Source organism: Carcharodon carcharias, chromosome 6, assembly GCF_017639515.1.
Source record: "Carcharodon carcharias isolate sCarCar2 chromosome 6, sCarCar2.pri, whole genome shotgun sequence".
NCBI classification, from domain to species: domain Eukaryota; kingdom Metazoa; phylum Chordata; class Chondrichthyes; order Lamniformes; family Lamnidae; genus Carcharodon; species Carcharodon carcharias.
Genome location: NC_054472.1, coordinates 125476345 through 125499486, shown reverse-complemented (window position 1 = coordinate 125499486; position 23142 = coordinate 125476345). Strand labels below are relative to the sequence as shown.

The window sequence follows — 23142 nt, the reverse complement described above, 5'->3', positions numbered from 1 at the left end:
ACCACCACCACCTCAAGGGTAATTAGGGTTGGGCAATGAATGCTGGCTTAGCCAGTGACACTTATATCCCATGAATGAATAAAAAAAACTTACCATTTTAAAAACATGAATCATTAAAGACACAGTGTAGCTGGACAACACTGTAACAAAGTCAAACCCAAATCCTTGATTTTAATTCTAGAAGAATTCTAGAATGAAAACGCAAGAGTGTGTATAATATTGATTTTGTACAAGTCCTCAAATTGCAGCTGGGTACAATTTTGGGACATCCTTTACTGGAAACATACAAAAGTAAAGAGATTGGAGGTTACATTAACAAAGAGACAGTTTAAAATATGTTTTTTTACTACAGCTCAAGATATAATGGCAACCTGCTCAAGGCTTTCAAGATTATGAAAAATTTATTTTAAAAGGGAATTAGATATTTGCTAGAAAAAGGGTTAATGGTTACAGGAAATGAGCAGAAGACTAGAATTAGACTAGTTTTGTGTGAAAAAACACCAGTGCAGACTTAATATGTCTGGCAATCTCTTTAAGATCTAATGTTTTGATTCTATACCGCTCCAGTTCAAACATATATTTATTTTTTCTTTCTATTGCAATATGCAGACTATAAAAATAAGTGTAGTTGAGGTTTGACATCATTTGGAAAATAAGCAAAATAGGTAGCAATGTCACTGTGCAGATGTATCCTGTTACATAAATCTTTCTTAGTTTCAGTTACTGATAAGCATTTAATTTGAACAGTTAGAAAAGTATATTTTCTAGTGCCCCATGATCCACACTCTAGGTTTGCAGTTCTGTGTTTTTAATTTTTGGTTTTCATTTCACTTGAAGACATTGTACATATTTTCAGGCAACCATTGTTGTGTGCTAACTTGATATGGGCGTGGTGCTGCTAACTCCTACCTTTTGATTTGGGGATGTTGGGAACAGGTGGAACGACTTCGTTGAATTTGAATAGTGGAAGATAAAAATCAAGACCTATAAAGCAATTTGAGAAACTTTGCAACTTTAGCATGATTGTTCATGTTCACTCAGAAATAACTTGTTTCTGGTTTTAAAAATAGTCTAAGGTTGGATCTAATTCACAGAATCACAGTGCAGAAGAGGCCCTTCGGTCCATCGAGTCTGCACCGACACATAAGAAACACCTACCCTACCTACCTAATCTCATTTACCAGCACTTGGCCCATAGCCTTGAATGTTATGACATGCCAAGTGCTCATCCAGGTACTTTTTAAAGGATGTGAGGCAACTCATCCTCCACTACCCTCCCAGGCAGTGCATTCCAGACCGTCACCACCCTCTGGGTAAAAAAGTTTTTCCTCACATTGCCCCCTAAACCTCCTGCCCCTTGCCTTGAACTTATGCCCCCTTGTGACTGACCCTTCAACTAAGGGGAACAGCTGCTCCCTATCCACCCTGTCCATGCCCCTCATAATCTTGTACACCTCGATCAGGTCGCCCCTCAGTCTTCTCTGCTCCAACGAAAACAACCCAAGTCTATCCAACCTCTCTTCATAACTTAAATATTTCATCCCAGGCAACATCCTGTTGAATCTCCTCTGCACCCCCTCCAGTGCAATCACATCCTTCCTATAATGTGACAACCAGAACTGCACACACTACTGCAGCTGTGGCCTCACCAAGGTTCTATACAACTTCAACATGACTTCCATACTTTTGTAATCTGTGCCTGGATTGATAAAGGCAAGTGTCCCATATGCCCTTTTCACCACCCCACTAACGTGCCCCTCCGCCTTCAGAGATCTATGGACACACGCCAAGGTCCCTTTGTTCCTCAGAACTTCCTAGTGCCATGCCGTTCATTGAAAACTTCCTTGTCAAATTACTCCTTCCAAAGTGTATCACCACTTTTCAGGGTTAAATTCCATCAGCCACTTATCTGCCCATTTGACCATCCCATCTATATCTTCCTGTAGCCTAAGTTAACCACCCGACCAATCTTTGTGTCATCCGCAAACTTACTAATCCTATCCCCCACATAGTCTTCTATGTTGTTTATATAAATGACAAATAATAGGGGACCAAGCACAGATCCCTGTGGTATGCCACTGAACACTGGCTTCCAGTCACTAAAGCATCCTTCTGTCATCACCCTCTGCCTCCTACAACTAAGCCAATTTTGAATTCACCTTATCAAATTACCCTGTATCCCATGTGCATTTGCCTTCTTTATAAGTCTCCCATGTGGGACCTTGTCAAAGGCTTTGCTGAAATCCATATAAACTACATCAACTGCACCACCTTCATCTACATACCTGGCCACCTCCTCAAAAAATTCAATCAAATTTGTTAGGCCTAACGTCCCTCTGACAAAGCCATGCTGACTATCCCTGATCAAACCTTGCCCCTCTAGTTGCAGTAGATTTTTTGTCATCTCCAGAATTCTATGACTTTATGGTTTTTAACAATAACAACTTTATTGTACCTTGAACCTGGAAAAAGTCCCAAGAATGATTCGTAGATAAATGAGGACAATTATTGCTCTAAAAGATTGGGTCAATAAAAGTTGGTTTTTAGAAAGGTCTTAAAAGGAGGAGAGACAGAGGCTGGCAATTCCAAGGAGTGGGATCTAGATGGCTGAAGGCATGACAAATAATAATGTGACAAAGACGGATGCCAGTCAGGGGAGCATAGTTCAGTGGTGATGGGTGGTAGAGTTGAAGGAGGTTAGAACCATAGAAAAATTACGGTGCAGAAAGAGACCATTCAGCCCATCCTTTTTTCACCAGCCAAAAAGAGAAAAAAGAAACGAGCCACTCATTTGAATCCCACTTTCCAGCACCTGGTTCATAGTCTTGCAGGTTACAGCAGTTCAGATGCAGATCCAGCTAACTTTTAAATGAGTTGAGGATTTAAGCCTCAACCACCAGTTTAGGCAGTGAATTCCAGACACCCACTACCCTTTGGGTGAAAAAGTTTTTCCTCATGCCCCCTGTAATCCTTATATCTATGTCCCATGGCAATTGACCCCCCACCCCCCCAGCTAGGGGAAACGAGTCTTTCCTGCCTACCCTATCTAGGCCCCTCATAATTTTGTACACCTCAATTAGGTCACAACTTTTGCCGCCTCAGTTCTAAGAAAAACAACTCTAGCCATTCATTCTTGTAATTCTCTTCTGCACTTCAGAGCAATTGTCTTTCCTGTAATGTAGTGACCTTAACTGTACACAACTCCAGCTGTGGTGTAACTAGTGTCTTATACAGTTCAATCATTATATCCCTGTTTTTGTATTGGATACCTTGCCCAATAAATGAAAGAATTCCAAATGCTTTCTTGACCACCTTGTCCACCTGCCCTCCCCAAATGCATTACCGCTGCCCTTTCTGGATTGAATTCTATTTGCCACTTCTCCACCCACTCAACCAAACCATTGATATCATTCTGAGTCAACAGCTATCTTCTTCACTATCAACTCCATTGTCAATTTCTTGTGTTAACTGCAAATTTCCCAATCATGTCTCTCACATTTAAGTCTAAATCATTAATATATACAACAAACAGCAAGGGCCCCAACACTGAGCCCTGAGGAACACCATTTGAAACCGTTTTCCATTCACAAAAATATCCATCGTCCATTACCCTTTGTTTCCTGCCACTGAGCGCATTTTGGATCCAACCTGCCACCTTCTCCTCTATCCCATGTGATCTCACTTTCCTGACCAGACAGCCATGTGGGACCTTGTCAAGTGCCTTACTGAAACCCATGTAGGCAACATCCACTGCACTACCCTCATCAATCTTCCTTGTTACGTCCTCAAAAAGTCTATTAAGTTAGTAAGACACTATCGTCTCCAACAAAACCATGCTCACTATCCCTGTCAATCAGTGCCTTTCTAAGTGACAGTTTATCCTGTCTCTCAGAATTGTTTCCAATAATTTGTTCACCACCAAAGTCAGACTGACTAGCCTATAATTTTCTGGCCTATTCCTCACACCCTTTTTGAATAATGATACAATGTTCGCAGAGCTCCAGACCTCAGGGACCTTGCCTGTATCTAGTGAGGATTGGAAAAGAATATCTGCTATTTCCTCCCTGACTTCCTTCAACAGCCTGGGATACAATCCATCTGGCCCTGGTGATTTATCCACATTCAAGGATGCCAGTCTCTCCAGTACATCCCCTCTCACTATGCTCATCCTACCTAATGTTTCACACTCCTCCCCTTTAACTAGAATGTCTGCATCATCCTTCTCAGTAAAGACAGAGACAAAGTACTCATTGAGAACCCCGCCTACACCTTCTGCATCAACCCACAAGTTACCAAGTACATCTCTGATAGGCCCTACCTTTTACTTAGTTATTCTCTTGCTGTTAATATATTGGTAAAACAAATTAGGATTTTCTTTGATTCTACCTGCCACTATTTTTTCGTATCGTCTCTTTGCTCTCCTAATTTCTGTTTTTACTTCACTCCTGTACTTTCTATACTACTCTAGGTTTTCTACAGTATTAAATCTTTTGTGACTGTCATCAGCTTTCTTTTTCTGCTTTATCTTGGCCTATATGTTTCTGGATAACCAGGGGGCTCTAGATTTGGCAATACCATCCTTTTTCTTTGTGGATACATGTCTATACTGTGCCCGTAGAATCTTGCCTTGGAAAGCCTCCCACTGATTTGACATAGCTTTTCCTTCTAATAGCTGTATCCAGTCCACTCTTGCCAGCTCACCTTTAACCTTATAAAATTTGTCTTCCCCCAGTTTAGAACTTATACTCCTTTTCTATCTTTGTCATTTTCCATAATGATGCTAAATCTAACCATATTATGGTCACTATTTCCAGAATGGCCCCCACTGCTACTTCACCCACTTGCTCTGCTTCATTTCCTAAGACTAAATCTGAATTTGCGCCCTTCTCATTGTGCTTGTTATGTGCTGGCTAAAGAAGTTCTCTTGAATGCAGCTGAAGAATTTTGTGCCCTCTGTGCCCTTCACGCAGTTCGTATCCCAATTGATATTAAGTTAGTTGAAGTCCCCAACGATTACTGCCCAGTTGTTTTTGCACTCAGAAATCTGTCTACACATTTGCTCTTCTAACTCCCTTCCACTATTTGGGGGTCTATAGTACACTCCTAGCAGCGTGGCTGCACTGTTTCTATTTCTGAGCTCAACCCATGTGGCCTAATTTGATGCTTCATTTAGTATATCATCCCTCCTCACAGTTGTAATTGATTCTTTAAGCAATAATTCTTTTTTATCCCCCTCCTTACCCTGCCTGAAAATTCTATATCCAGGGACGTTGAGCTGTCAGTTTAACCCCTCTTTAAACCAAGTTTCCGTTACAGTGGTGATATCATGTGGCCATGTGTCTATCTGTGTCCTCAGCTCATTGGCTTTATTTACTTTGCACCTTGCGTTTACATATATAACTTTTAGCACTGCTAAATTCTTGTGTTGTACATTTTTTAACCTATGCTGCTTCTGTCTTTCAGAGTCACTCACCAATTCTCCATCTCCTGTTCCCAGCTCTGAATTTGCCCTCAAGGTCCCATCCCCTTGCCAATGTAGTTTAAACCTCCCCACAACAGCACTAGCAAATCTCCCTGCGAGGATATTCGTCCCAGTCCTGTTCAGGTGTAGACCATCCAACTTGTACAGGTCCCACCTTCTCCAGAATTGGTCCCAATGTCTCAGAAATCTGATGCCCTCCCTCCTACACCAGCTTTCCAGCTGCATGTTTATTCGCTCAATTTTCCTATTTCTATACTCGTTTGCACGTGGGACTAACCATGAGATTATGGCTTTAGAGGACCTGCTTTTCAATTTCCTTCCTAACTTCCTAAAGTCTGCTTTCAGGATCTCATCCACTTTCCTATCTAAGTCATTGGCACCAACATGGACCACAATCTCCCCAGAAGAACATCCTACAGTTGCTCCATGACATCCTTGACCCTGGCACCAGGGAGGCAACATACCATCCTGGAGTCACGTACACAGCCCCAAACTAATGAATCACCTGCTCTTCCCCTCTTCATTCTCCCCTCCTGTACAGCAGAGCTGCCTGTGGTGTCACAAACTTGGCTCTGACTGCACTTCTCCACAGAACCAACGCCCTCACCTTTATCCAAAATGGAAAACCAATTGGTGAGCGGAACCCCAGAGGACTCCTTCATTACCTATCTAATTTTCTTGGACTGCCTAGTGGTCACACATTCCCTTTCTGCCTTCAAGCTCCTAAGCTGCGGCGTGACCACCTCTGTGAACATATTATCCACATAGCTCTCAGCCTCGCAGATGCGCCACGGTGACTCCCACCACTGCTCAAGCTCCGAAACCCAGAGCTCTAGGTTCTGTGGCTGGTGACACTTCTTGCACATGTGATCATCTGGACACTGGTAGTATTCACAACTTCCCACATAGTACAAGACATGCATTCCACATGACCAAGCTGTCCTGCCATGGCTTCAATTTACTTCCCTTGCGTTAACTTTATTTTACTTTGATTTACTTACACAAATTTATTTTACCTGGCTTCTACTTACCTTTATTTCCCTATTGCTTGTGTTTCTTACTTAAATGTATACAGCCCCTTCTTTTAAAAAGAATGTGTTTTTCTAATTCTCAGCTACTTGATGGAACTCTCTAATAGCAGTTTCTCACCAACCAGTGAACTTATGTTTCTCCTGTGATGTTAGGTTCTAGATGCTGCTGACTGCCTGGCTCGAGGTCCTCTCGCACTCTCCTCTAGGTGCTGCTGACTGCCTGGCTCAAGGTCCTCCTCTCGTGCTCTCCTCTAGGTTAAACAGAATGGAGGTGTAAAGCTGTGAATATAATTAGATATAAGAATTTTACATTTGATGCATTTGGAGATAGACAACCAATCCCAAAAAGGGAAAGGATGGTTTAAGCCATAATGCTTCAGATGCTCTGATTGTCTCTTTGAACTCCATTGGTGTTGTTTACTTGTACCAACATATGCAACAGAAGAAACTGAGGTGATAATCAGAAATATGTGGCCATATTGTAAGTAAGGCAAGAAAATTGTTTATTAGTTTCAGCTTTTTGAGGCCTAAGAAAAAGTTACAAATTAACATGAAATATTTTGAAACTTTTTCCAGAGGTAAGGTGCAGATGTGGGAGCTCAGTATGTTTGTGTGCAAGTTGAATGTCATTCTCTGTTGCTGGAGCTAAAGGGCAATAGTAAACTGGTTGAAGGCTGGGACAAAAGCTGGGGTGGTGGTGAAGATGTCTCCATAGACCACCAAGGGATAATGAAACAATGACCATGGCTACAGTATGATCCAGAACTGGTTTTATTGACAACATCCCAAAAACCATCTGATTCCCAGATGTACTCTACTAGTGTTCAAACTCCAACAAGAGACTAGGCTGAGATGGGTAGGTTCATGTTCAGGTCAGCTGTAAGCAGCAGCTGTATCAGACCTCTTGAGTCTTGTGTACAGCACAAACTGGACCTTGGGGGCAAATATGGAGAATGTTTCCTGTTTTCACTATACCTCTTCTCCCAATGAAGTTAGTCTGGTTGTTGAAGGGGATGAGACTGTTATATAGTTTTTAAAATTGCTCATTGTTAAGAGAAATAACTTTTTTAGGTTCATTAATAGATTGATTTAATTTTTAAAAATCAACATACCATTTGCAGGACACCTAATTAAAATAGATACTTGAAAGCAATTTGTATATTTTCATTTGCTTATTCTTTACACTTTAGCTTTTGATTTAGGGAAATGCCAAGGTTTAACACTTGAGTAAACATTTATTATTGCTTTTATTATTTTATAGATGTCTGTGAGTAAATGGAGTAGAAGTACAGATCAACCGTGATTAAATAGAACAACAGATAAGCTCGAGGCAGAACAATCTACACATGTTGCATGAGTTCAAAGTGCCCATTTGTTTTTTGAAAAATTGAAACTTTTAGAACTGAAACAAGTTAAAGAAGCTTTTGACTGTAGATTCAAAGTATTTTAGTAGATTTGTTTGCAGCTTGACCATGCAACTCAAGTACCAAAAGTTGTTGCTTATATTCATTTTAAGCAAGAGCTTAAAAAAAAGCTAGTTGCTGACAGGAATGCGTTAGATACGCAGTGCAAAAAAACAAGCATTTGGCCCAACCAGCCCATGCTGACAAGAGACCAGTAACTTTTTAAAATATTAGTTTGAAGGTGGATTCAGAGTACTATTTCATTTAAAAAAAAACCCAGGGCAAGAAAAAGCCATTCATCCCATCCATCAGGGCAGTCCTTCCATGGCACTTGATTGAAATGGAAGGTAGAATAATCATGGTTCTGGAGTCAATACTACAAGTTGAGGAATACACGTTAGTTCATTGTTCTGTTTCATTCAAGATTTCTGCTCCATGAGGATAATTAGGAATGGTTTGGGCATCTGTTTGCATTTGGCATGCATAATACAGTTAACAACTGTACTTTTGGATTAAACTTAATGGAATTTTATTTTTCTGAGGGTGACATTATTATAGCTTCTTTGAACTTTGAAACTCATGTTTTAATCTAGATTCTTAATCCTCTTGTCAAGAACCCTGTAGGTGCTTAATGTGATTAATCCAAAACTGAAACGTTCATTATTTCAGTTAATGCTCAGAGTTTGGTCTAATGGTCATGCTGGTATTCAGTGCTTGGTTTCTGAGTTTCATAACTTATGGATAGGTGATATTGATGCTGGCATTCACTGATCATCTGAAGACCATAGGTGTGATAAAGCGCCAACCACAACTATAGTATGATCCAGACGAATATGACCAGCATTGCATTTACCACTGTGCTGTAACTCTGCCTGTTTATCCTACATTTCTATACAAGCGGTGACCTATTAAAAGTGTTAATTTGCAGAAAAATATATACTATGATCTCAGAAAATTAGTCGGAGTTTCTAACTGTAGAAATATTGAGTTTTGAAAAACTGCAGTAGCTAGTCCTACAATGGTGACTTCAGTCTAGAAAAGAGAAGTCAACCAGAGTTCCTGCTTCTGAGGTGGGTGGGATTGTATTCAAATTGCATTGCCCCTATATAATCAAATTGTCCTCCATTGTTCCTGGTTTTGTAATATAGTTATTTGGTTGAGTTACCGGGCAGCATCTAGCGAGAGTTTTCATCTTTGGGACAGAAGGGGTCATTTGGAACAGGCAAAAACATTTGTCTTATTCAGAATGAAAGTTAAGATCTCTTTGTCTCAGAGGTTTAGCTAGTTAACTCAGAGATTTTAACTAGTTAAGACAATGAGACAAACAGACCAGGAAGTTTCTCAGGTTAGATTCCTTGACCCAATCTGCTTGCTGAACTTGGTCAAGGCAGCAGTAGAGATGCTGCACTTAATTTTTTTTTGAAGGTGACGTGTTTCCACAGATACGGCTCCACATCACTGTTCATCTATCAATCCCTTCTGGAATTTGGTTGTCTGGATCTCAGCTGAGGACAGGATTGGACTTGGCTGTGTTGTCATACAGTCCAATTACCAGCTGACACTGGCTGGCTTACAAACACATAGAAACAAATTACTGCAGGATGCTGGAATCCATAGAAACATACAACCATAAATCAGCATATTTAGGAATGTGGCTAGGCGAAGATTGGTAGAAAATATTGGGAGCTTGGAGCCTTTGGCTGTAGGCTATTTTCCTTCTAGTTTCCTATAAGTAAAATTAAAATGGCCAAAACATTTATTTATAAAGACAGTGAACTGATTGGCTTTAAAATGTATCCTTCTATCCTCTGCAAATGATTGTGTGAACATTATTTCCCCATTGGATTGGATCTATCATGGAATAATCAAGTGTAGTCAATCAATTGGAATAAAAACAAAAATACTTGGAAAAACTCAGCAGGTCTGGCAGCATCTGTGGAGAGGAACACAGTTAACGTTTCGAGTCCGCATGACTCTTCAAACAGAACTAAGGAAAATAGAGAAGCTATATAAGCTGGTTTAAGGGGGGGAGGGGGGTGAGAGATGGGACAAGAAGAGCTGGATAGAGGGCCATTGATAGGTGGAGGTAACCAAAAGATGTCACGGACCAAATAATTGGAATAGTTATTTATGCTTAATTCCACTTAAAGTTTCATGGATATCTTTTCCTGTGAATCACTGATCTCATGGCTCAGCCTTTAAGTACTATTTTTGTCCTGAACAACCCAATCACTGCAGAAATAATTGCAAGAATAAGAAAATAGGAGTAGACTGATCTCAAATCTCGTAGTAATTTGGACAACATTTATCTTAAATCCTTGTTTAAATGTAAGCATGCAGTTGGCTAAGTGTATTGATTACCCTTTTTCTGTAAACAACCTTCAACCTTGGGGGTGGGGCGGGGGGGATGCATTGGGAAGGGAAAGGCAAATTTAGAGCCATAAAAAAAATGAACGGCTTTGATAGAGTAAATAAGGAGCAATTTGTTTCCAGTGACATAAGAGTTGGTAACGAGAGGGCACAGATTTAGCTGATTTGGTCAAAAAAAAACGAGACAACATGAGGTGCATTGTTTTCCCTTGTGAGTTGTGATCTGGAATGCACTGCCTGAAAGGATGCTGGAAGCGGATTAGGTGATAACCTTATGAGGAAACTGGAGGAACACTTAAAGGAAACACTTTCAGGGCACTGGAAAAAGAGCCAGGGCAGTGGGACTGATTGGATAGTTCTGTCAAAGAGATACAGATTTGATGAGCCTAATGGCAGCCTCCTGTATCAGTGATTCTGTGATAAGTAAGTGATATGATGGCCCCATTTGTGCCATTATGATGCACGTGTTTTTAATTCTATTGGTAAGAAAATTAGCACGTTAATGTCATATAATGTATATAATCTGCAATGCATAACCTTTGGATGGGGAATAATCAGATATTTTGGACTTAGAAGTTTTGCATTCAGAATTTTTAAAGCAATCTGAGCATGCAACATAGACCTGAATTAAAATCAAAATGATGCTTTAACTTTGCCAAATGCATTTACAAAAAAAAAATTAGATTTGTGATAGTCTTTACTATAATCTAGGTTTTGTTGAGTTGGTCATTTTCAACGTATGCATTTAAAATGAGCAAAGACAAAGGATCTATTTCGAGATGAGCTTTTCTTCAGTACAAGTTTTTTTTCTCCCTGCTTCTAAGGCTGCAGGAAGCAAAGGTAAAAAAACCATAATGGGAGTTATGTACAGGCCTCCGAACAGTAATCAGGATGGGGGGCACAAGATACACCAGGAGATAGAAAAGGCGTGTAAGAAAGGCAAGGTAACAGTGATCATGGGGGATTTCAATATGCAGGTAGACTGGGGAAATCTAGTTGGTAGTGGATCCCAAGAAAAGGAATTTGTAGAATGTCTATGAGATGGCTTTTTGGAGCAGCTTGTGGTGGAGCCCACTAGGGAACAGGCAATTCTAGATTTAGTGATGTGTAATGAGGCAGATTTGATAAGGGAGCTTAAGGTGAAGGAACCCTTAGGAGGAAGTGACCATAATATGATAGAATTTACCCTGCAGTTTGAGAGGAAAAAGCTGGAGTCAGATGTAACTGTATTAAGTTGAATAAAGGCAACTACAGAGGCATGAGGGAGGAGCTGGCCAGAATTGACTGGGAGATGAGCCTAGCAAGAAAGACAGTGGAACAGCAATGGCAGGAGTTCCTGGGAGTAATTTGGGAGACACAGCAAAAATTCATCCCTAGGAAGAAGAAGCATACTAAAGGGAGGACGAGGCAACCATGGCTGACAAGGGAAGTCAGGGACAGCATAAAAGCTAAAGAGAAAGCATAAAGAGAGAGCGAAGAGCAGTAGGAAACCAGGCGATTGGGAAGCCTACAAAGACCAACAGAGGACAACTAAAAAAGAAATAAGGAGGGAGAATTTTAAATACGAGGGTAAACTAGCCTGTAATATAAAAGAAGATTGCAAGAGATTTTTAGATATATAAAGGGTAAGAGAGAGGCAAAAGTGGCATTGGGTTGATGGAAAATGAAGCTGGAGAAGTAGTAGGGAACAAAGAAATGGTGGAGGAACTGAATAGGTACTTTGTGTCAGTCTTCATGGTGGAAGACACGAGTAACATCCCCAAAGTTCAAGAGAGTCCGGGGGGGAGGGGGGCGGGGAGGGTGCAGAGGTGAGTATGGTGGCCATTACAAAGGAGAAGGTGCGAGGAAAACTGAAAGGTCTGAAGGTGGATAAATCACCTGGGCCAGATGGATTACACCCCAGAGTTCTGAAGGAGATAGCTAAAGAGATAGTGGAGGCATTAGTGGTGATCTTTCAGGAATCACTGGAGTCAGGGAAGGTCCCAGAGGAATGGAAAATCACTAATGTAACCCCCCCGTTTAAGAAGGGAGTGAGGCAAAAGACCGGAAATTACAGGCCGATTAGCCTGACCTCGGTTGTTGGTAAGATTTTAAAGTCCATTATTAAGGATGAGATTTCAGAATACTTGGAAGTGCATGGTAAAATAGGGCAAAGTCAGCATGTCTTCATCAAGGGGAGGTCATGCCTGACAAATCTGTTAGAATTCTTTGAGGAGGTAACAAGTAGGTTAGACAAAGGAGAGCCAATGGATGTTATCTACTTGGACTTCCAGAAGGCCTTTGACAAGGTGCCGCACAAGAGGCTGCTCAGTAAGATAAGAGCCCATGGTGTTAGAGGCAAGGAACTAGCATGGATAGAAGATTGGCTGTCTGGAAGCAGAGAGTGGGGATAAGGGGGTCCTTCTCAGGATGGCAGCCGGTGAGTTCCGCAGGGGTCAGTGTTGGGACCACAACTTTTCACTTTATATGTTAATGATCTAGATAAAGGAACTGAGGGCATCCTGGCTAAGTTTGCAGATGATACAAAGATAGGTGGAGGGACAGGTAGTATTGAGGAGGTGGGGAGGCTGCAGAAGGATTTGGACAGGTTAGGAGAATGGGCAAAGAAGTGGCAGATGGAATACAATGTGGGGAAGTGTGAGGTCATGCACTTTGGTAGGAAGAATAGAGGCATAGACTATTTTCTAAATGGGGAGAGAATTCAGAAATCTGGAGTGCAAAGGGACTTGGGAGTCCTAGTCCAGGATTCTCTTAAGGTTAACTTGCAGGTTGAGTCAGTAGTTAGGAAGGCAAATGCAATGTTGGCATTTATTTCGAGAGGACTAGAATATAAAAGCAGGGATGTGCTGCTGAGGCTTTATAAGGCTCTGGTCAGATCACATTTAGAATATTGTGAGCAATTTTGGGCCCTGTATCTCAGGAAGGATGTGCTGGCACTGGGGAGGGTCCAGAGGAGGTTTACGAGAATGATCCCAGGAATGAAAGACTTAACATATGAGGAACGTTTGAGGACTCTGGGTCTATACTCGATGGAGTTTAGAAGGATGAGGGGGGATCTGATTGAATCTTACAGAATACTGAAAGGGCTGGATAGAGTGGACGTGGGGAAGATGTTTCCATTAGTAGAAGAGACTAGGACCCGAGGGCACAGCCTCAGAGTAAAGGGGAGACCTTTTAGAACAGAGATGAGGAGAAACTTCTTTAGCCAGTGAGTGATGAATCTATGGAATTCATTGCCACAGAAGGCTGTGGAGGCCAGGTCATTGAGTGTATTTAAGTCCGGTATAGACAGGTTCTTGATTGGTAAAGGGATCAAAGGTTACGGGGCGAAGGTGGGAGAATGGGGTTGAGAAACTTATCAACCATGATTGAATGGCGGAGCAGACTCGATGGGCCGAATGGCCTAATTTCTGCCCCTATGTCTTATGTGGCTCCAAAGTTTATGGTGATGATCTTGTATATCACTCAGGTGACTTTCGTTTCACCCTCAGAAGTGAGTAAACAAGCTACTTGAAGTGGAACATGCCCAATCCAGACTCTGTCGTCCAAAATTCAGATGTGCACTTTGTAGAGCTGGAACTCTCATTTGTTCAGTTCCTTTCTGCTGCGTTTTTCCAGTTTAGATCAGTTTAACAGAGAACACGAGATTGAAAAAAATGGTTTTCTTTGGAAGTGAAGTTCAATTTCCATTTTCAATTCAGCTACAGTTTTTATTGAATATCTAAATACTTAACAGTTTAATTGAACAATTTTTAAAAATGTACAGTTCTGTTACAATTTTGCATACACACTATAATGTCATCTTGTTAATCATAGGTTTACAAGATACTTGTGAAAAATCATCTAGATGAGAACTGGGTGGTTTTTAGGCGTTATACAGACTTTTCACGCCTGAATGACAAGGTTTGTAATATTTTATTCCTCAAGTCGGTAGACTAATAGGAAAACTATTTTGAAGTAGCACTAAAAACATAAACAATATTGCAAGTTCAGATTTAATGTAAACATGGAGATGAAATATTTCTGCATATGTGCATACTCTCAAAATTGTATTTCTCACCTACAAAACATATGTTTCATCCTGAATAGATGGCATATGAAATACCTGGGTACATGTCAAAGAAAAATCCTAAAATGCAAACTTTGTCTTTGAAGCTGTGCTAGTGAGGTTCTTTTTTTCTATATAAAGATTCAAATATTGATTGCTGTTTAGGTAAATACACTGTCTGGTATGTTACTGAGCCATACAAACCAGGATAAGCCTGCACCTAATTCCTTATTCTGATGAGTTGGGTTATAGGGGCATTATGATTTGCATTGCAACAAGTCACCACCCTCAGGAAGGAAAGGAGAAAGATGTTTCTAATTTTTGCTTGCACAACTGAACTATAATGTAGTGTTACTGTCCTTTTTATATGTGATCAAGTGGACAGGATTGTTGCGTTACAGACAAGCTGAGAAGGGAAGAAAGAATAACTGCCCTCGACATCAAGGCACTTTTCAACAGAATATAGCACTTTGGATACCTAGAAAAAATGAGGTCAATGGGTGTCATAAAAAACAATCCATTAGCTGGAGTCATACCTGCCACAAAGGCAGATTGTTGTGGTTTTCAGAGACTATTACATCCTACATCATTAATGGCTCAATCCCAAGGCATCACTGCAGAAGTTCCTTTTGTCCTCGGTACAAAAATCTTTAATAATTTTTGGCAGAGGGAAGGTCATTGCTGAAATGATTAGAGTGAGGCTGTTCATTGATTCTACTATGTTCAGCTCCATTCACAATTTGATAAAGAAACAACCTGACCTAGGCGACAGCAGGACCTGGATAGCCTCTAGGATTGGACTAACAAGTGATAGATTGCATTCACACTACAAAAATTGCAGATAATAGTGCTGAGAACCCCACCTTGTGATTTGGGGGGATGGGGGAGGTGATCAGCACCATTGACATGAAGTTTAATTATACCAGCTGTAGCCACATTGGTTACAGGAACACACAGAGCTGGATTATACTTGGCTCACCACTTGCACTTCAAAACCTGTTAGTTATCTACAACATTCAAGTCAGGAATAATGGAATAACTACCACTAAATTGGAAAAGTTGCTATAACATTCAAGAAACTAAGCATTATGCAAGACAGAGCGGTTTATTTTATGGGTGCCACTGCACTCTGGCTAGAGTATCTACAACCTAGAGGGTCCAACACAGCAAAACTCAGTTACTTCCCTCTCCTGCACCCTCTATCACCAAGAACAAGACTGGCACTGTCATTGGATCATAATCTCCTTCAGTTTTGACTAGTATGTATATGATATTCCCACATTATTAATGGCTCAATAGCCTGAAATTCTCTACCCAATGCTACTTTGGGAGCACCATTGCAATCAGAGTTGCATAGAACACCTGGAATATAGGATTAATCTCAACCTGGGAGAGGAGTACTTGCGTTTCCAGTCTGTCCCTGTGCATGGTTCACAATTGTGACTGTATATTGCTGTTCGTAGATGACCTGAGGGAATGTAATGAATACAGAAACATCCATGTTACCCAGGATTGTGTTGCAGCCAACACATTCCTTGATCCAACTGTGATTCTTTTACACTTGGTCTTGATGTAATCAGTTCTGTGATTCTGGGGATTACATTGCTCTTAGAAAGTTACTCTGTTTTTAAAGATAAATTCTTTTTCAACTGTTTACAAAGGTATTGCAAGATATATATTTAATGCTGGTTGCAGCCTGAAATCTGAAGTTACTAGTGATAGAGCTGTTAAATAGCTTCATGTGAAATTATTTTATTGGATATGTTTTACAGTTAACCTGGCTAAACATAAATATTCAGATATTTAATGTTTCATTGGATATGTTAGCATATTTTACAAGCCCCAGACATGAGAAGCAGTGCAAGGAAAGTGCTTGATGTGCAGTCGAACCACGAAGTCGGTAATGCAGAGTTTGTGTTTACGTTTTTTTTTCTATTCGTTCACGGGATGTGACGTTGCTGGCTAGGCCATCATTTGTTGCCCATCCCTAATTGCCCTTGAGAAGGCGGTGGTGAGCTGCCGCCTTGAACTGTTGCAGTCCTTGTGTTGTAGGAACACCCACAGTGCTGTTGGGAAGGGAGTTCCAGGATTTTGACCCAGCAGCAGTAAAGGAACAGTGATGTAGTTCCAAGTCAGGATGGTGCATGACTTGGAAGGGGACCTTTCAGGTGGTAGTGTTCTTGTGAGTCTGCTGCCCTTGTCCTTCTAGCTGGTACAGGTTGTCGGTTTGGAAGGTGCTATCAAAGGAGCCTTGGTGAGTTGCTGTGTGTATATTGTGGATGGTACACACTGCTGCCACTGTGCCTCAGTGGTGGAGATAGTGAATGTTGAAGGTGGTGGATGGGGCGACGATCAAGCGGGCTGCTTTCTTCTGGATGGTGTCGAGCTTCCTGAGTGTTGTGTGAACTGCACTCATCCAGGCAAGTGGGGAGTATTCCATCACACTCATGACTTATGCCTTGCAGATGTTGGACAGGCTTGGGGAGTCAGGAGGCAGAATTCCCAGCCTCCTCCTCTTGTAGCCAAAATATTTATATGGCTTCTCTAGTTAAGTTTCTGGTCAATGGTAATCTCAGGACGTTGATAGCTGGGGTTTCCGTGATGGTAATGTCAAGGAGAGATTGTTGGAGATGAGACACTTTCGGGAAGAGGAACGAAGAGTCGGACCTGCGGAAGATACTCAGAGCGGGGAGAAGAGCTTCTGATAGTTCAGGAGTGTGCTGAATTTGGGAAGAAAAAGTGAATGGTGATGTCACAAGAAAGCTGTAAGTTGATTGGCTGGCTAGGGAGTAACTGCTCTTAGGGAGGGTGTGGAAATTGCTGGAAATTAGAAAACGTAAAGTTTTAAATAATTGTTAAATAGCTGGAGCATGTTAAATAGTAGTTGGATTTATCAGTACTGGTAAGGTTTATCACAGTTGTAAGGTTTATTAAGTTAAGACCGAGTAAAATAAAATAAAGTTGAGACAAGTAAACCAAAATCAAACAACTTTTCTTCACTTAGTTAACTTCAAGACATGGCAAGGCAGCTCAGTTGCATGAAATGGGTGTCCTGTAGTATGTGGGAAATCGTGGGCACTACCAGTGACCTAGACAACTACATGTGCAGGAAGTATCACCAGCTGCAGAAACTCCAGGTTTCGGAGCATGAGCACCAGCTGGAATCACTGCAGCACATCCACAAGGCTGAGAGCTACGTGAATAGCACATTCAGAGACGTGGTCGCCCCGCAGGCTAGGAACATGGAGGCAGAAAGGGAATGTGTGACAGCCAGGCACCCCAAGAGAGGCAGGCAGATAGTGCAGAAGTCTCCTGAGGTCCCGCTCACTAATCGGTTTTCCGTTTTGGATACTGGTGAAGGCATTGGTTTCTCGGAAGAGTTCAGACAGAACCAACTTCATGGTGCCATAGGTGACTCAGGAGGGGAGGAAGAAGAAAGAAAGAGCAGGAGTGATAGGGGATTCATTAGGAGAACAGACAGGTATTTCTGTGGTCTCAGACCTGATTCCAGGATGGTATGTTGCCTCCCTGATACCAGGGTCATGGATATCACTGAGCTGCTACAGAGCATTCTGGAGGGTGAGGGTATGCAGCCAGAGATTGTGGTCCACATTGGTACCAATGATATTGGCAGAAAAAGGGATGAGGTCCTGCAGGCTGAGTTTAGGGAGTTAGGAAAGAGATTAATGAGTAGGACTTCAAAGGTAGTTATCTCCGGATTACTCCCCGCCATGTGCTCGTGTATATAGAAATAGGAGAATACACCAGATGAACGTGTGGCTAGAAGGTATGCAGGAGGGAAGGCTTCAGAATTCTAGGGCATTGGAACCGGTTCTGGGGAAGGTAGAATCTGTACACCTGAACAGGACCGGGAAAATGTCCTTGCAGAGAGATTTGCTAGTGTTGGGGAAGGTTTAAGCTAGATTGGCAGGCGGATGGGAACCTGAGGGCAGATTCTGAGAGGACACATTCAGAGCTGGGAGCAGGAGACAAAATTAGTGAGTGACTCTGCAAGACAGAAAAAGCAAAGGTTAAAAAATGTGCAGCACAGGAATTTGGCAGTGTTAAAAGGTATATATTTAAAATGCAAATTTATAGCAAACAAAGCTGATGAATGAGGGCACAGATACATGGCCGCATGATATCATGGCTATAATGGAAACTTGGCTTAAAGAGGGGCAAAATCGGCAGCTCAACATCCCTGGATGTAGGATGTTCAGACAGGATAGAGAGGGGCCTAGAAAAGGTGTGGGTTTATTGGTTAAATTATAGCTGTGAGGAGAGATTATATGCTAAATAGATCATCAAATGAGGCCATATGGATTGAGAAATAAAAAAGGGGCAGCAACACTACTCGGAGTGTACTATAGATCCCCAAATAGTGGGTGGACGATAGAAAAGCAAATATGTAGGCAAATTTAAAAATAAGAAGTCGCTCATTTAAGACTTAGAGGAGACGTTTTTTCTGAGGATTGAAAGTCTTTGGAACACTCTTCCTCAAAAGGCAGTGGAAGCAGAGTCTGAATATTTTTAAGACAGAGCTAGATTGATTCTTGATTAACAAGAGGGTGAAAGGTTATCGGGGGAGGCAGGAATGTGGGGTTGAGGTTACCTTCAGATCAGCCGTGATCTCCTTGAATGGCAGAGCAGGCTCGAGGGGCCAAGTGGCCTCCTCCTCTTAATTCGTATGTCTGAGTGCAAAAACAACAGGGCAGTAATAGTTGGGGACTTCAACTACCCTAATCAACTGGTATATGACCAGTGTGAAGGGCACAGAGGGCACAAAATTCTTAAATTGCATTCAAGAGAACTCTTTTTAGCCAGCATGTAACAAGCCCAATGAGAGGGAGCACAATTCTAGATTTAGTCTTAAGAAATGAAGCAGAGCAAGTGGATGAAGTAGCAGTAGGGGACCATTTTGGATATAGTGACCATAATGTAGTTAGATTTAGCATAATTATGGAAAAGGATAAAGATAGAGCAGGAGTAAAAGTTCTAAATTGGGGAAAGACAAATTTTATGATGCCAAGAGTTGATTTGGCAAAAGTGGACTGGTTACAGCTACTTGGAGGGAAATTAGTGTCAGTCCAGTGAGCGGCATTTAAAAGTGAGATTCTAAGGGCACTGTTTAGACATGTCCCCACAAAGAAAAAGGGTGGTACTGGCAAATCTAGAGCCCCCTGGCTATCTAGAAGTATAGAGGGTAAGACAAAGCAGAAAAAGAGAGCTTATGACAGTCACAAAAAAACTTCTAAATGCTAGAAAGCCTAGAGGAGTATAGAAAATACAGGGGTGAAGTAAATAATGAAATCGGAAAAGCAAAAAATATTGACAGATAAAATCAAGGAAAAACCCAAAGATGTTTCATCAGTACATTTAAAGCAAGAGGATAACTAAGGAAAGGGGAGGGCTTATCAGGGATGTACAAAGTAACTTGTGCATTGAGACAGAAGATGGGGACAGCGTTCTTGATGATCACTTTGTCTTCACAAAGGAAAGGGATGATGCAGATATTCTAGTTAATAACAAGTGTGAAATATTAAACACAATATGCAAAACGAGAGACTAAGTACTGGAAGGACTGACATCCTTGAAAGTGGATAAATCACTGGCGCTGGATGGATTGTATCCCAGGCTGTTAAAGGAAGCCAGGGAGGAAATAGTAGATGCCCTGAGGATCATTTTTCAATCCTCACTAGAGACAAGCGAGGTGCCAGAGGATTGGAGGTCTGCGAACGTTTTACCATTGTTTAAAAAGGGTACGAGGGATAGGCCAAATAACCATAGGATGGTCAGTCTGATTTCAGTGATGGGCAAATTATTAGAATTAATTCTGAGAGCCAGGGTAAACTGTCACTTAAGAAAGGCACAGATTAATCGGGGATAGTCAGCATGGTTTTGTTAAGCGAAAGTCGTGTCTTATTAAGTTAATTGAATTTTTTGAGGAAGTAGCGAGGAGGATTGAGGACAATGCAGTGGATGTGGTCTACATGGATTTTAGTAAGGAATTTGGTAGACTGGTCATAAAAGTAAAAGCCCATGGGATACAGGGGAACGTGGTGAGTTTTGCAAAATTGGCTCAGTGACAAAGGGTAATGATCAATGGATGTTTTAGCGAATGGAAAGTGGTTTCCAGTGGCATTCCACAGGGCTCAGTGTTTGTGGTATATATTAGTGATTTGGACTTAAATGTGGGAGGCATGATTGGAAAATTTTCAGATGACACAAAAATTGACCCTGTAGTTGATAGTGAAGAGAATAGCTGTGGACAGATATCAATGGTTTGGTTCATTGGGCGAAAAGTGGCAAATGGAATTCAATTTGGAGAAGTGTGAGGTTATGCATTTTGGGAGGGCAAACAAAGCAGGGGAATACTCAATAAACGGGAGGATATTGAGAGGGGTAGAGGAAGTGAGAGACCTTAGTGTGCATGTCCAGGGATCCCTGAAGGTGTCAGGACAGTTAGATAAGGTGGTAGAAAAGGCATATGGAATGCTCTTCTTTATGGCATGAGGTATAGAATACAAAAGCAGGGATTAATGCTGGAACTGTATTAAATGCTGGTTAGGCCAAAGCTGGAGTTTTGCATATAGTTCTGGTCACCACATTACAGGAAGGACATGATTGCTGTGGAGAGAGTACGCAAGAGATTTACAAGAATGATGCCAGGGCTGGAAAATTACAGCTATGAGAAAAGATTAGGTAGGCTAGGGTTGTTTTTCCTAGAACAAGGGAGGCTGAGTGCTGATTTGATTGAGGTGTACAAAATTGAGGGACTTAAATAGAGTTGACAGGGAAGACTTGTTTCCCCTAGCGGAGAGGTCAGTTACCAGGGGGAACAGATTTAAGGTATTGGTAGAAGGATTAGAGGGGATATTAGGAAAAACCTTTACACCCAGTGGGGGGTGGGGGAGAGTAGGTGTCTGGAATTTGCTGCCTGCATTGGTGATGAAGGTAGAAACCCTAATCTCAGTTAAACGATACCTGGATCTGCACCTTTAGTGTTGTAACTTGCGAGGCTACGTACTGGTTACTGGAAGGCGGGATTGGCGTGGGCAGCTAGTTTTTTTCAGCTGATGCGTACACGATGGGCTGAACGGTTTCTTTCTGTGCCGTAACTTTTCTGTACTTCTGTGGTCATTGCCCGGCACTTGTGTGGTGTGAATGTTAATTGCCACTTATCAGCCTGAGCCTGAATATTGTCCAGGTTGTGCTGCACATGGACACGGACTGCTTCAGCATCTGAGGAGTCGCAAAATGGTGCTGAACATCGTGCAGTCATCACTCTGACGTTTATGATGGAGGGAAGGTCATTGATGAAACATGGTTGGGCCTAGGGCACTAACCTGAGGAACTCCTGCAGCAATGTCCCAGGACTGAGATAATTGACCTTCAACAATCGCAATCATCTTCCTTTGTGCTATGGATGACTCCAACCTGTGGAGTTTTCCCTCTGATTTCCATTGACTTCAATTTTGCTGGGGCTTCTTGATGCCACACTCGGTCAAATGCTGCCTTGATGTTAAGATCAGTCACTCTCACCTCACCTCTGGAGTTCAGCTCTTTTGTCTATATTTGGGCCAAGGCTGTAATGAAGTCAGGAGTTGAGTGGCCCTGGCGCAACCCAAACTGAGTGTCAGTGAGCAGGTTATTGCTGAGTAAATGCTGCTTGATAGCACTGTCAATGATATTTTCCATCACTTTGCTGATACAATGCAATAAGTGCTTTTTATCAAACTAGGCTGTATATTTACCCACTGAGCTAGATGAACAGGGATGGGCAATAAACGTGACCTTGCCAGCATTGCCCACCCGCTGGAAAGAAATATTTTACAAATCAGATGATCGCATTAATGATGCACTAAAGTTTTTTGTGCCCTAGATTTTCAAAATTATTCTCTAGGCTAAAGGAAATAAATTGTTTCCTTGCAAATGATAAGGAAGGCAAATGGAATGTTGTTGTCTATTGCAAGGGGAATGGAATATCAAAGTAGGGAAGTTTTGCCACAATTGTACAAGGTGTTAGTGAGACCACACCTGGAGTAGTGGGTACAGTTTTGGTCGTCTTACTTGAGAACGGATATAATAGCATTAGAAGCAGTTCAGAGAAGATTCACTCGACTGATTCCTGGGATGAAGGGCTTATCTTATGAGGAAAGGTTGGACAGGTTGGGCCTGCATCCATCGGAGTTTAGAGGAATGAGAGAGGATCTTATTGAAACCTGTAAGATTCTGACGGGAAGTTACAGGGTGGACGCTGAGAGAATGCTTCCTTTTTTCACTCTTTAATGGGATGTGGGCATTGTTGGCTCGGCCAGCATTCATTGTCCATCTCTAATTGCCCTTGAGAAGCTGGTGGTGAACCACCTTCTTGAACTGCTTCGTTCCATATGGTATAGGTACACCCACGGTGCTGTTAGGAAGTGAGTTCCAGGATTTTGAGCCAACAACCGTGATAGAGACTAGCTCTAGGGGAACACAGTTTAAAAATAAGGGGTCTCCCATTTCAGATGAAAGTGAGGAGAAATCTTTTTGCGAGCGCTGTTGGTCTTTGGAGTTCTCTTCTCCAGAAAGCACATGGACTGCAGCAGTTCAAGAAGGCAGCTCGTCACCACCTTGTCGAGGGCATTTAGAGATGAGCAATAAATGCTGGCCCAGCCAACAACGCCCACATCCCTTGAATGAATTTTAAAAAAAGCAGCGGAGGCAGGGTTATTGAATACTTTTAAGGCCGAGTTAGATAAATTCTTGATTGACAAGAGAGTTGAAGGGTATGGGGGTATGCAGGAAAGTGGAGTTAGGGCCACA

At 41.7% G+C, this 23142-nt stretch overlaps 1 protein-coding gene across 3 annotated transcripts in view; it reads left to right on the top strand.

The window, feature by feature from the left end:
• snx16 (sorting nexin 16) overlaps positions 1–23142 on the top strand; it is a 50233-nt gene that overhangs the window by 11688 nt on the left and 15403 nt on the right. For all 3 annotated transcript variants that reach the window (XM_041188975.1, XM_041188976.1, XM_041188977.1), the window contains one exon: positions 14103–14189. In XM_041188975.1, the coding sequence (XP_041044909.1) occupies positions 14103–14189 (87 nt within the window). The remainder of the gene's footprint in view (positions 1–14102; positions 14190–23142) is intronic.